The 15480-nt window shown below is 42.0% G+C and overlaps 1 protein-coding gene across 3 annotated transcripts in view; it reads right to left on the reverse strand.

Moving 5' to 3' along the window:
- KNL1 (kinetochore scaffold 1) overlaps nt 1–15480 on the reverse strand; it is a 51425-nt gene that overhangs the window by 18744 nt on the left and 17201 nt on the right. For 2 of the 3 annotated variants that reach the window (XM_043516589.1, XM_038406688.2), the window contains exons 11-15: nt 10295–15373; nt 8169–8316; nt 6503–6570; nt 6263–6361; nt 94–209 (exon numbers count right to left, since the gene is read on the reverse strand). In XM_043516589.1, coding sequence (XP_043372524.1) covers nt 94–209; nt 6263–6361; nt 6503–6570; nt 8169–8316; nt 10295–15373 — 5510 coding nt within the window. Of the gene's footprint in view, nt 1–93; nt 210–5441; nt 5748–6262; nt 6362–6502; nt 6571–8168; nt 8317–10294; nt 15374–15480 lie in introns of those variants that run through there. The other variant, XM_043516590.1, reaches the window with a different exon arrangement.

Consider the following 15480-nt stretch of genomic DNA (forward strand, 5'->3'; position numbering starts at 1 on the left):
CATCCTGCATGCAGCCAAATCTAAGATGATGGGTTAACAAACAAAAAAACTAACGTTCCCTGTGAATGACAAAAAAAACAACCCATCTCTTACTCTTCTATCATGAGAGAGAGAACCTGGCAATCTTCTTCATAAATCTGCAGCTTGGGGCGATAAATGTACTGGCTGAAAATCAGGTCTTCTGGAGTAGGAGCTGTGTTTACTGCATACTAGAGAGAGAAATAGGAATGAAACTGAAAAATCCAAGAGTGTGCATTTCAGAAACACCAACTTCAAGTCAAATCCACATCCAGAAATTAGTTCCAGGATCAAGTTAGTTATTTAGCAGAAATTTTATTGGAGAGAAAGTTCCTATGGTTGGCAGCATGGCCTAGTGGAAAGGGCACAGCACTAGGAGTTAGACATGCTGAGTTATATTCCATCCTGTACCAAATTTATTATGCATTTTAAGGTAAGTCACATCACTTCTGTACCTCAAATTTACTCACCTTTGAGAAGCACTTTGAGATCTAGGGATGAAGCATGCTATACGAGTGCCAAGTATTATTTTTATTCTTAAAGGTCAGTCCTAGAGTATCTGTAGATAGGTTACAGTTCAGGAAAACTGCTAGAGTAAAACATGAAGGCTACAATTTTCCATGTGACTTAGAAGACCAAGTCCAACTGACTTTCAATCAGACTCCTAAGTGCTTAAGTCACTGGATGCTTTTGAAAATTTTATTCATAGACAAGAATTTACATAGGCTGTTCTAACTTGATGCAAGGATGGATGAAGGAAGCTTCTGGTTTTGTTGACTGTTTGTTCACTGGTAAAATGGCTAGAGTCCACAAATCCATGTATATCCGCTTTATATCAGCGGATATATGCATCTATGGATGCAGATGCAGATATCCGCGGTCCATTTTTGTGGATCGTATGCAGATACAAATTTTGTATCCATGCAGAGCTCTAAATATAGGATCTCAAAGGCAGGGAAGCAGCTATCTTCAGCTCATAGTCTATGAGGCTACTTCCACATCTTCCAGATCCTATATTCCCTCTCCCCACATGTACAGAGAAAAGGGAGGTGATAGATCAAGACAGGTAGCAAAATCACCCATGCGCCTATCGCCACAGTTTAAGCAGTCAAACAATTTAGGAAACGTCTCCCGCCACATCATTGTCATATCAAATCAATTGGGGAGGGAGGCAGCTACTTCTGCAAAGTAAGTCAGGAAGCCAAATTAAGCACTGGCTGGACAACTGAAGAGCAACTTCACCCCCATCTGTGCCCGTAACCCCTGCACCAACCTCCTACACTCCTAACCCTTGCACTCACCTCCTGTACCCCAACCCCTGCACTCCCCCCATCACTCCTATCCCCTGTGCTGTGTCCCCTTTACCCCTAGTCCTTGCACCCCTTCCTGCACCCATTGGGGAAACTGATCTGGAGTCACGGAGTGCCTGCTATCGTTGCTCCTCTCCCCCCATCCCCCACAGTCCTCTAGGGCAGTGGTCTCCAAACTGGGGTGCGCGAGATGATCCCGGGGGCGCACAGCAGCAATAGCACCGCCGGACGGCACTCCACAGTTTTTTTTTTTTTCTTCGGCAGCAGCTCTGCACGTCCATAGCTGGTGTTCCCCTCCGGCAGCCCACCTGCAGCTGGTCTTCCGGTCTTCTTCCGTCAGTGGCCTGCCTGCGGCAGGTCACTCTGGGGGTGTGTGAGCCAAAAAGTTTGGAGACCACTGCTCTAGGGGGCTGCGGAGGATGACCTGCCAAAGCATTGGCTGGGCAGCCGGAGAGCACCTTCATCCCCCTCCTATGCCCATCACCCCTGCACCACCCTCCTGCGCCCATGTGGAGAAACTGGTCTGGCATCACATTGCGCCTGTCGTTGCTCCTCCCTCCCCTGCTCACAGCCTGCCTAGGAGGATGACCTGCTGAGCCCCGGCAAAAATGAAGCACTGTAGCCCTGAGATAGTACTCCCCTTGCATGCTTCCACAGGGAGAACAGTGCCTGGTGCAAAGAAACTGGGATTGCTGAGCTCAAAGTGTGAGGACTTTATAAATCACAAGCTAAATAGGCGGCAGACTTTTTTATTTTACAGGTCAGTTTGTGATTTTGAGTATTATTGATTTGAGATTTTATTTTATTATTTTTTAATGTAAAAGGCTATTTGTTCTCATGCCTGTTGTATAATAATGATGTTTAAAATAATAGTAGTGTGCACATTTATTAAGCCATATAGATTTCTTATACAGTACACACGCACACACACAGACGCTCCTCCTGAGAGGCACGGTGCGATTGTGTGCTGCTGTGGGTGCACTGTGGATACAGATAAAAGCCGGAGTGCAGATTGTGGGTCAGATACAAGTTGATTCTTGCGGATGCAGATCCACATTTTTGTATCTACACAGGGCTCTAGAAATAGCTACATTAGTCTGTAGGCCCACAAAACTCACTATTTAGAGAGAGTACAATATAATTCAATTGCGAATTGAAAGAACTAAACTAACAAAGAACAAAGATTAGTCAGGATTTTTTATTATAAGCAGAATAGAGTAAGAGCTTCAAAAGCCAAAAGTTTGACAACTTTAAGAAACTGATTTCATCAACACAAGCTGTACCAATTTACTGGGCAAACAAAAAGTTTTAACAAGAGCCAAAGATATCAGCTACAACTCTGCTTTTTCTATTCAGTACAGAATTCTAACAGAGCTTTAAAAAGAAACTCACCACTGGTAAGAACAGACATTTTACTAAGTGCCAGCTTCCCCAGAAAGAAGCATTACTGTTCAAGACAAATTTCCATCTGAGTCAGTACAGCAGAGGGCATTTGCAGAAGATTCCTGAAATCATATGTAACCTTTACATTCTTAAAAGGGGACTGAAATACTGTTTTAGCTTGCTCTAAATGCAAACTAATTTTTTTTATATTTTCCAATGTCATTATAAACAATCTTTAAATAGTTTATGGATCAAGGTGTCAATGTATTTTATATCAGTGGTTCTCAACAAGGAGTCTGGGGCTCCCTAGGGGCTGAGAGCAGGTTTCAGGAGGGTCCTCCAAGCATGGCCGGCATTAGACTTGCTGGGGCCCAGGTCAGAAAGCCAAAGCCCCACCACCTGAGGCCAAAGACTGAGAAACTTAGCTTTGCAGGGCCCCCTGTGATGTAAGACCCCAGGCAATTGCCCCGCTGGCTACACCCTAATGCTGGCCCTGGCTTTTATATGCAAAAAAACAGTTGTTGTGGCACAGCTGGGCTGTGGAGTTTTTACAGCATGTTGGGGGGGCCTCAGAAAGAAAAAGGTTGAAAACCTCTGTTTTATACCACCCGATGAGGTCCACCTTGCCCTTTACTAAGCCCTGACGATTCGTTCCTCCTCACTCATCATTTTAACCCACTTCTTTAATCTATCCAAGATACACTGGCCAAGGCTTTTTGCTGGTAGGCAGAGGAAAGCAGTGTGAAGAGTTCGTAGGCATGGTGAAATCTCCTTTTGTAGAAAGCGCATGCATGCGCGCGCACACACACACACTATCAATCAGTTCAGTCACACTAAGTTCAGCCAGGATTCTTCATTCACACTAAACTCTCACAAAGCAGCATCCATAAGGAATGCTATCATCTCTGATTGGCTAGGATACTCCATCCCATCCTGGTGGATGATAACCTGGCCTCAGTTATTCATGCTTTTGTCACCCCTTGGCTGGACTACAGCAATACGATATACCTGGCCACGAAGCCTTCAGCACTTAGGAAACTACAACTAGTACAGAATGCAGCAGCGCACCTCCTCAGCAACACTGGCAGCTAAAAGCACAACAAACCTGTCCTCTTCTTTCTGAGCTGGCTTCTCATAGAATACTGAATCAGATTAAAGGTTTTGGCCTTTATCTTCAAGGCACTCCATGTCCTGGAACAAGGATAGCTAAAAGACCGTCTAACGCTCTGCGAGGAAGACTGTGGTCAACAAGTCTGCTTCTCAGGCATAACACACTCTACAATATTGGTAATGCTCATCTGTGAAAAAGACAATTTTCTCTGGGACTGTTTTGAGTTTGTGAAAAGAATTCCTAGATGAACTAAGGACCATCAAAAACCTCATCATTTTCCACTCCAAGTGGAAGTCACATTTATTTGATCTTGTCTTTTCTAACAAATACATAGGAATATGTATAGTAAAAACCTACTAAAACAAGACACTCCACTGCACACACTTACTCCCCAGGGACAGGAGGTGAGAACAAACATGTGACAGATACGTACTCACCTTGCTTAATGCACTATTGGAAAGCACTCAGATACCAGAATGATGAGTGCAACATAAGAATCTATATAGAATACTCCTGGGAGAATTCTGCACCACTGCACGTGCGCAGAATCCATATCCTCTGCAGATTTCTTTGGTTCCCTGCAGAAAAATGACTTTCTGATAGGGAAGCAAAGGGAAGCTGTAAGAGCAGTGACACACCATTCCTAGCAGCACAGGTACAACATTTCAAGCACCCAGAGCAGCCGATAGAGAGGTAAATAATCACGGGGTTGGGGACACCCCAGCCAGTGGCTCCTACCCTGAGCCAGGATCAGCTGCTAGTCTTGGCTGGGCTGGAGGCAGGAAAGGTTGGGACTTCCTCTTCCCCTGCAAGGAGTGGCTGGGGCTATGTCAGACCCGCTCCTAGAAACCTCCCCCAAAGCTCAGCATCCTTCCCCATCACTCCTAGCTGTGGGGGAAGGGGTCACTGCGAAGGGAGCTGCTCCCCCATCCACCCAACCCCTGTGCATCCAGACTGCCCAGACCCAGACCCCCTGCCAAGCCTCACCCGGTACATCCAGAACCCCCCTAGCCCTCCACATCCACATCCAAACCCTACCCCACTGTATCTCAACCCCTGCATCTGGAGCCCCCTGCACCCAGACCCCCTGCCTCCCGACAACCCCCCACTGAGCTCCCTGCACTCGAACCCCCAAATTGATGCCCTACACCTTGCACCACTCTGAGCCCCCATATCCAGACCCCCATGACACTGACCCCCAACTAGCTGCACCCAGACCCCCACCCCACCAAGCCCCACTCCCCCAGCAGTCAGACCGCTCCGCTGAGACTCCCACACCCAGACCCCTCCACTGAGACCCAACAACCTTCACCTGGAATCCTCTGCAGAGTCCCATTGCCCCTGCACCTGGAACAAGCCACTGTGCATCCAGATCACCCTACACCTAAACCCGCCACTGAGCTGCCTGTACACAGATTGTCCCACCCAAATCTTCTCACCCAACATGTGGATCCCTCCACATTGAGCCCTTCCACACTTGGATCCTGCCTGGTTGAGCCTGCCTGCCCCACACCTGGTGCACCTGGCGCAGAGGGGCAGGGCCCCAGAGTGTTTCTGGGGCAGGCCCAGGTCTTGTGCTGTGTCAGAATTAGGTACAGCCTCACTGCTGAGTCCGTGTACTGGGGATGGGGGCTAGGGAGGCTGCAGGGTGATCTTCCACCTTCGTGCAGCCAGTGGCCTGTGCTCCCCACTGCCATGCTGAAGCCTCTGCATTTATTTATTGACAAATAAAACTTGCACAATTTTAAAATATTATGCGCATAATTTTTAGGCGCAGAATGCCCTTATGAGTAATATAATAAAATACAATAAAATATCCTGCCAAAGCTACTCCTAAGCTAGACAGAGATTGCTGTTATAAGAAGCTAAATGTTCCCACTTTCCAGAAGTGCTGTGTGCATTATCTCTGGCACATCGAGTAGTTCCTATTGGCACAAGGAAGAAATTAGAAACAGAAATTGGACTACTAGACCAGCCCCAATGAAACCATTGCCATTTTACCAATTAGAAGCTGCACTACAGAATATATTTACAAATCCAGTTTCAAAGCAGAGTACAGGATACGGGAGTAGATCAATGCACACAAAAGAACTGCTAGTGCACGTTAGAAGGGCCCACGCAGATACTTAGCATGCAGCAGACCAGCAGGGGTAGATTCACACCCTGGCATGCCACAAACTAAGTGTTCATGTAGATAAGCCCTTCATGTGTAATAATTCTGAAGTGCTCTGATCTACAGGGCTGGAAAATAAACTGTCCAGATTTATTCAGAAGTAAACTGGGGGAAAGGGAAGGAGGCTGGTTAGTCTGTGGGCCTGGTAACAAAGATCTTTACAACTCAACTTCTTTAGCTGCCTTTAGTCAGATTCTATAAAATAATTGAAATAAATACATTTTAAGTGGCAGTGATGAGTATGCGTTTGAGAGGTTAGATACTCACATTGGCTGGAAGATGACTCTGCCGGGGCTTCTGAATTAGAATATGGACCTGGAGAAGCGTAAAAAACTCCCCTACTGTGATAACACCATCCTGAAATTTCTACAGAGTGAATAAAGTGTACACATCAATAATTAGAGTATGCTCATTAGCAAGAGTGCATCCAAAAGAGTATCTAAAGAGAAGACAGGCAACATATCTCTTATTAGGAAAAAAATTAATGCCTTTTAGATATCTACATACCTCAAATAAATTCTGTTCGCAAATACTGTCCATGAGAAGCTGAGACTCCATCTGACTGCTTCGCTGCACTAGAGAGAAAGGAGATTGCTGCGGTTCAAAAATAAAACTTTACAAAGTCATGACTGTAGGTCCATACCAGTTCAGATTACAAGAACAATTTTCATATAATTCAGAGTTTGACCTTCACACCATATGAACAATGCTTTTTCTGCCTAAAAAATATGCTTACTCAGGGCTTGTCTACACATACGGTACTACAACGATGCAGATGAACCGCTTTAGGGCTTAGTGAAGACTACCTATGCCAAAGGCAGAGCTTCTCCCATCGGCATAGGTACTCCACTTCCCTGAGAGGCGGTAGTTATGTTGACAGGAGAAGCCCTCCCGTTGACATAGCGCTGTCTACACTGGGAGTTAGGCCGGTATAACTGTGTTGCTGTGGATTTTCCACACCCCTCAGTAATGTAATTATACTGACAAGTTTATAGTGTAGACCAGGGCTTAACAGCCAAAGAAATACTGTTGGGGAAATTTGAGGTAATAGGAAAGTTCATTAGTAGTTAATGATATGAAGTTTCTAATGTTTAGAAATATATCCTAATACCATTTGACTATTATTCACATGACTTATTAGGCTGGTGGTGAAAAGGGTTATGGGATCAGAGTTAAGTTGCTTATGAACCTTAAGCCTACCTTTCTCAAATTTCAAGGCTCTTTGTTTTTAAATTACATTTTAATTTGATTTTCTGTTCAAAGTATATTTCCAACTTTCAAATCTTATTTGTCTGAATAATCAAATGAAATAAACTTAGATATATTTTCTTCAGTTCTCTCTGTTATACGTTCTATTACTCCCACTTGTATCATCTCAATTGATCTGTGACACCTAAGCCTCTCTATTATGAATATAACCACCATTTCTGGTGAGGACAGAGAAATATTATTGCAGGCCTTCCTTCAAATGGTAACAAGAGTCTGCTTTTTCTAAAAAGAAAAGGAGTACTTGTGGCACCTTAGAGACTAAAATTTATTAGAGCATAAGCTTTCGTGAGCTACAGCTCACTTCATCGGATGCATTTGGTGGAAAAAACAGAGGGGAGATTGATATACACACAGAGAGAACATGAAACAATGGGTTTATCATACACACTGTAAGGAGAGTGATCACCTAAGATAAGCCATCACCAGCGGGGGGGGGGAACCTTTCATGGTGACAAGCAAGGTAGGCTATTTCCAGCAGTTAACAACCCATTGTTTCATGTTCTCTCTGTGTGTATATCAATCTCCCCTCTGTTTTTTCCACCAAATGCATCCGATGAAGTGAGCTGTAGCTCACGAAAGCTTATGCTCTAATAAATTTGTTAGTCTCTAAGGTGCCACAAGTACTCCTTTTCTTTTTGCGAATACAGACTAACACGGCTGCTACTCTGAAACCTGCTTTTTCTAAATCACTTCTTAGGAAAAATGCCATTACAATTTGTACTCATCCACAGAATCGAAGAGCTATCCTAACTGAAAAAGATTAATACATATTATCAAACAGCGCTTACATGACATGCAACATCCCCAGAGAAAATAAATGCTTGTAAGAGGCCCTTATCTACTGAGTTGATTAAAATTGAAATAAGTTAACAGTTTTAGGTGAATACTGCCAAGAGAGTCTTACTACTAAAATCTGTGTCAGCTTTAAGAGAATCCAGACTGCAGCTGTTGCTAGAGTTGCTCCTCTCCAGGCTTTTAGCTGATAGACTTGGAGGATTTTCATCCTCATGAGTTTCTCCCTGGGTATGAGATAAAATGATGCTGGAGCTAGCCTGAAATCAATGTTAAGAGAACAGATATTTATTAGGACACTTGCTATAAAACAGCTACATTGTTACTTTCAATAGCAAATCATGTTTAGCTTCTGCATATTTATATGTAGGGCCCTACCAAATTCACGGTCCATTTTGGTCAATTTCACAATCATGATTTTAAAAATAATAAATGTCATGCTTTCAGCTATTTAAATCTGAAATTTCATGGTGTTGGAATTATAGGAGTCTTGACCCAAAAAGGAATTGTGTGTGTGTGTGGGGGGGGGGGGGATTGCAAGGTTATTGTAAGGGGGTTGCAGTACTGCTACCCTTACTTCTGTGCTGGGCAGCTGGAGAGCAGCAGCTGCTGGCCGGGAGCCCAAATCTGAAGGCAGATCCACTGCCAGCAGCAGCACAAAAGTAAAGATGGCATGGTATGGTATTGCCACCTTTATGTCTGCGCTGCTGCCTGCAGAGCTGGGCCCTCAGTCAGCAGCCACCACTCTCCAGCTGCCCAGCTCTGAAGACAACGCAGAATTAAGATTGGCAATACTGTGATGACCCCCCCCAATAACCTTGTGACCCTCCTGCAACTCCCTTTTGGATCAGGACCCCCAATTTGAGAAACATTGGTCTCCCTCATGAAATCTGTATAATATAGGGTAAAAGCACACAGAAGACCAGATTTCATGATCCATGATGCATTTTTCATGGCTGTGAATTTGGTAGAGCCCTATTTATATATACTAAATAGTAGGGCATCCCACTATAAGGCCATACCAGCCACCTGTCTAATTCCCAGCTCTTCTGGCAGGTGGGACTGCAGTCACCTTTCCAGCTTTTGGATATCCTCACCACTCTTTGTGAAGTAAAAGCCCAGTTCAGATCCACTCCAGAACATCACTCCTCCAAGGACAACCAGTCAGTTGCCTCTTGTTTTGTATGTAGTTGTAATGCGAACTATTTTGCTGTTTGTCTGCTCTGTTTCATACCTCCCACCTGCTCTCATTATAGAAATAGTTTAAGGAGTTAAAAAAATATAATTGTAGAAAAGAGCCAGGCAAAGTTATAAAAATAGAAGTAGGGCAAAGGAATTACAAATAAAGAAATAGAAAAAGCTAAGGGATTAAAAAGAGCCAAACAAAGGCATGACTCACTACTAGTCTATATAACCACATGACCTCATTATTGTTATCCTTGTTCTCCCTATCCCTTCTTCCTGCCTTTTGTCCCTCATTTGTTGAGCCTCATCTCAGCTAAAGCTATTCAGGACAAGGACAATATCTTATTCCTTGTTTACATTCAAAGTTGCACAGTGGTTTAACTCAAGGTATGATTTTAAACCGATTTAATTAAATCTGTGCAAAACCCTGTGTGGACACCTCCAATTCAATTTAAGACCGATAAGGAATCAGTTTAAGCTAAATCTCTATTACACACAGAGAACTAAGAACATTATTAAGGGTGCAAATTCACGCACTGAAAAAATGCTAGAATTAAGGTTGCCTGTGCATTTGGCAGGGACGAAATTAAATATTCTGCTAGAGAACAGGTCATAATTCTAAGTATTAACAACATCCTGCTCCATCTTTCTTACTAGCAATACAAGTGTTGCTAAGTTTGGGTCTGTAGGGGAAAGCAAACAAAGCAATGTGACCTTGTCAAATGGTCTGATGACTATAAACACATATCAAAGAAAGAATTAGCATGAAACTATTAAGGGTGGGTGCTTTAAAACTGGCATGAAAATCAGTACTCCGTTATCCCAAATTCCTCTCACTTCAGAAGTGAGTTCCACACATCAATTTATTTTGTAGCTCTGGCAAGAGACAGGAAAGATAGTGGAGAAAGGCAGAGAACCATGATCATTAATGAACTGGTGACTGAGAGAAACCCAAGAGTAAAGACTACACTAAAACTTTTTAATTCACACTCCTATAATTTAGGCAGAATGAAATCAAAGCCACATTCTGGATTACTGAGTAATTAGGCTCACCTGCTGTTCTGTTGTGGTATCTCCATCCCAGCTCTCAGCCCTCTTGATCTTCTTTCCTTTCTGGAGTTCCTCTTCCTCTTGTTCCCAAGCTCTCTTCTGGTTGCTGCAAGTTTCTTGCTCCTCTAATGGACAGTTTTTATTGTGAAAGATCTCTTTTTTATTCATCTCTTTACAGGTTTCATCAAGGGGCTCATAATTTTTAATCTCAACTGAATCCATTTCCTCTGGGCATGTAGGAAGCAATTCCTCATCTATATACTGAGAAGGGCTCAAGTTCTGCCTTCCAATGGGATAAATGTTGTCAGAGGTTTTGCTGGTGACTAAATTTATTTCTGGAACCTGAACTTCTACTCCACCCATTGATTTGGCATTGAGGTCTTCTACACTTGGAACAGTGGAATTTCTTTTGTTTGGCAATTTAGGTGAGAAGATACCTAGGGGTAGCTTTCTCATGTGACATTTATCTGTATGTGTTGTGTCTGAGGGTGCATCTCCAGTTTCAAAATATATATTTTCCTCTTCTTTGATACAAAATGTATTATTGGACTCCTTTTCAACATCTTTTCCTAAGCTCAAAGGATCTTCTGGCTGTGTTGCCAATTTGGGAAAACTGTCAGCAAGATTAGAAACAGTAGCAGTTTGAGAGAGTGGGACAACTTCTGACTTCCTTCTACAATTTTTTAGCCTTGAACAAATGTTAATAATACCTGATAATTCAGACACAAGGCCAGGATCTACTTGTTCTGCAGGAATGTCATTGACTTGGGAGAATTGCTTAGTCTGTTCAAAGTCTTTTTGGGAATCTTTTCTAAGTTTTTCCCATTCAGCAGACACTCCCTCATTTTCCTTAGTCTCTTTGTAAGAAAGTATAACAGTGTCTGCTCCATAAATGTCTAACTCTGTGGATCTGCGTTCATGTCCAGATGAAGTCAACTTCCCTGGATCATCTTTCAAGTCTATACTACCAGGATCCAACATATTAACTGCATCCCTGTTCAAACTATCAGAGATCTCCTTAAATAAGTGAGACTGCTGGACTGGAATTTGAACCTGAGACACACCATTACCATTTTCTCCATCACAATCCAGGAAGCTATTCTCAGCAACTTCTTTTCTTTGACTTTCAATCTTGTAAGTCGAGGATTCTATTTGGTTCTCTGGAAGCTTGAAAGACACTCTCTTTGATTTAGGTTTTACTTGTTTTTTCAGATCCTGGCAGTATACAGAACTTGAGTTGCCCTTGGAAAGGTTAACAACATTCTGTGGTTCCTGAACAATATCCAAAGTGACTTCAGGAAGTGGCAGAGTGACAGGACCAATGGACTTTTCCGTGGCAACATGGTGGATTTTGAGTGTATCTGTTTCTTCCTTTTTATAGGGAAATACTAAAACTGATAAAGCAGGGAAATCCAGGCCATGTTTGTCCCTAAAATCTGAGTGGCATCCCTTATCCAAATCTTCTACGTGCATAAAATACATTTTCTCTCCACATGTAGGTGCCGATGTTCTACATAAATTCTGCTGCTGGTGGTTTTTACTTGACACTTCTTGGTTCTCAGATCCTTTAAGATTATTACTATTAATAGCAACAGTATGAGATGCAGTGATATCCATCTTATCCTGGTTACATGTAAACACAATGGTTTCATTAACAGGAAGTACAGGACCAACATGGGTGGTTTGCCCACCTTGTAGGGCAATATCATCATCTAAGGACACTGTATGGATTTTAGTGGTCTCCATGTCATCACCCATCGCAAACACAACTGTTTTGCTATTTGAAAAAGCTTCCTGTCCAACCCATTTATCCAGTTTTAATCTATCCTCATGCATGACCCTTTCCATAGTTTTATCAATAGTGTGTGATTCAGTTATTTCCATATCATCCTGATTAAACACAAACACCATTTTATCTCCATGAACTACGGACTGGGTTTGAGGTGCTCTCTCACCTTGTGAAGCAATTTCACTGTTTATTGCTGCTGTATGGCTCTTTGTGATCTCCATGTCATTCTCACCACCCAGTGAAAACACAACAGTCTTTTCACTGGTTGATCCAATCAGACTTTTCCTTCCAGTCCCTTTACCTAGTTTTGGCACAGTCTGGGATGCAGCCTTTTCCATAGGTTTATCAATTACAACAGTGTTGGGTCTAGTTATTTCCATGTCATCATTGTATGTAAATACAACAGTTTTATCTGCAGGAATTAAGGGTATTACGTTACTTGAACTCTCACCTTGTAGGTAAATTTTATTGTCTGATGCCATGGTGTGACTTTTAGTCATCTCCATATCATCATCCACTGAAAATATGACAGTCTTCTCATTTGAAAGAGACAATGGCTTTAAGCCATTGTTGCTTAACATCTTCTTGCCATATATCAAGGGGCATTGGTCACATCCTTGTTGCTGCAGACTATCTGCAGCTATAATGGTAAGGCATGAGGTCAAGTCCTTTTTCTTTGGAAATAAAGTATTATCTTTTCTTTCCGTTAAAACTGTATCAGGAAAATTTACTACACAGCTACCAGTCAAATCCATATTTTCTTCAGAGAAAAACACAACTGACTTTTCCAAAAGAGAAGCCATCTGTGAATTTTTTGTATCTGGCATCGATGTTCTGGCTGTTTTAATGAAGTCCTGTTTTGAAGAAAGTGAAGAAGCTGCTTTACTAGTTGAAGAAAGTCTCTCAGAATTTGCAGTGTTTGACAGTACCTTGTTTAATGCTGCCATAGTATGGCTTGGCTGTTGCAAGTCAGAATTTTCTGAGTCAGTGTGTATTTCTGCTGTCTTCCCAAAATGCACATTTCCTTTAATATCAGAGGGAAGGGTCTCATTGCCGGAAGTGAAAGCAAATCTTGGAGCAGCAAGGGCTGGAATTTTGTTATTTCCAGGAGTATCATTCTTTTGATTTGAGTTCATTCCGAGACTCCCACATTCTATTGCCGCAGTCTGACTTCTAGTAATATCTATATCAGAACCATCAGAAAATAAGAGGGTCTTATTTTGTGGTTGTTGTGGTTTAGATATTACACTGTTCTGAGTATGTGTACTCTCATATTCTTGTGCTACTAGAATAGGAGCAAAGTCAAGAGCAGCAGTATGATTTCTGGTTATATCCATACTTTGATCATCTGGAAAATCAACAGTTTTGTCATTAGTATAGGCAAGTGAAGGGTTGACTAGGCTTTTCCTCAATTGTTGAGATATTTCACAGTTTTGTCTTTGCAAAGGTTTCAGCACACAGTTGTTGCTGGCAATGGTGTGGCTTTTAGGGACTTCCATCTCTTGCTCTTGTGATGAAAAAATAATGGTTTTGGGATTGGGATGGCTTCTTTTAATATCCCTGTGATCACCCATTCCTGAAAGAGGATTTTCCTTGTCAAGGTTTAGAAGAAGACTTACAGCTTCATTCACTTCTTTATTCCAGTTCTCTCCTGGAATAGTTTTAGGCTGCATTCGTTGTTGGCTTGTAGTTATTTCACTGTTTTGATGGTCAATGATTATAGCATGACATTTAGTTATTTCCATTTCTTCCTGCTCATTTAAATTAGAAGAGCTAGATTTGTTACCAAAAATTTGAGGTTTGAATTTCACTGAGGTGGACATACCAGCAGAGACAGGGGGAAGTTGACTTGCAATGCCCTTTTTGACATCCTTGGCAATATAACTTCTAGTCAAGCCCATACCTTCCCCTGAGAAGACTATTGTTTTGTCATTTGGCTGTGAAACGAGCAGAGAGGTCACTGTGCTATGTTGAAATGTGCCCTTAGAAGTCCAAGAACCAGGATTTGCACTTGAATTTAGCCCCAGAGTCTCAGAAGCAGCTCTGTGATTTTGGATCCCGTTTTCACTTCTGTTATCTGTCACAGAAGATATTGTGTGTGCATTGTTTTTACATTGCCTGAGAACTTGATTATCTGAAGTTATTTGACATTTTGTAACATCCATGTCATCATCTCTTGAAACTGTTTTTTCCATTAACAAAGAGATGGCATTTCCTGGTTTTTGAAAAGCTTCATAACAAGACTTGCCAATTGCCTTGGAAGTTTCATTATAGTTTACAAATGTACAATTCCCAGTAACTTCCATATCATTAAAACTAGAAAAGACAATGGTTTTATCACCATGGAAGATAGGTTCAAAAGAAACACATCCAGGAACCACAGTCCTTGTTCTGCAACCTTGATTAGAGGTCTGTGATGCTTTGTGATTGTCTATCAAAATAGCATGGCTTCGAGTAATACCTTCCTCATCTTCTACACTTACAGTTTTCTTTTCAACACACCTTTCGGGGTCCTGTGGAACAATCAATTGATGGTTAGATGTTCTCTTTAATCTAGATTGGTCAGCAACAAAACTGGATGATAAATCCATTCTGATGGTCTGACTTTGTTTTTCAATGTTGAACGTGTTATTTTTGGAGAGGGACATTTTTACAGTTTGGCTGGCAGTCATATCCATATCTCCACAAGCCACAGTTACGTCACCACATTCTAATTGCTTTGATATGGCCTCACAAGTATTGGGGAACATGGTATTAATGTTAGATACGTGACACTTTGTAATATCCATCTCATCATCTTGTCCTCTGAAGATTCTAGTCACATTGCTGGTGTTCTCTTGTGCGTGGGAATATACACACTCCACTGGAGAAAATTTACTAGTTTCTGGAAGTTGTGAAGGGACAAAAAACAGGTTCTCCTTGTCAGGTCCTTCAAGAGTGGGGTTGGCAAACATTTCACTTGACTTCAAGCTTGTCAAGAATTCACTGAAATCTATTTTCTTTACTGGCTCAAAGTCTGGCTTCTGTTGAAGAGACGGACATGCATAATTTGTCTCTGTAGGATCACAGAAAAAACGAAATTCCTTGTTCATTTCTGGCCTTTCATTTTTAGATGTTAACCCAGCTAAAAATGATTTGATGTCTATTTTCCTAGGTTTGTCAATTTCTTCATTGCTTTTAAGGTTACGTGTGATCACTGCAGTGTGACTAGCTGTCATATCCATTTCGTTTTCATCCAAAAAGATAAGTGTTCTGTCATTTCTATTTGTTTGATTGTTGTCTGTATCATGGCACTAATAAAGAACAGGAAATGACAGTTACTGACATTTACAAGAAGCGCTAAACCAATTATTCTGGTTAATACACGGCTCAATTAATGTGGCCTAAAGGCCAGTTTTAT

Source organism: Dermochelys coriacea, chromosome 6 (assembly GCF_009764565.3).
Source record: "Dermochelys coriacea isolate rDerCor1 chromosome 6, rDerCor1.pri.v4, whole genome shotgun sequence".
NCBI lineage: Eukaryota > Metazoa > Chordata > Testudines > Dermochelyidae > Dermochelys > Dermochelys coriacea.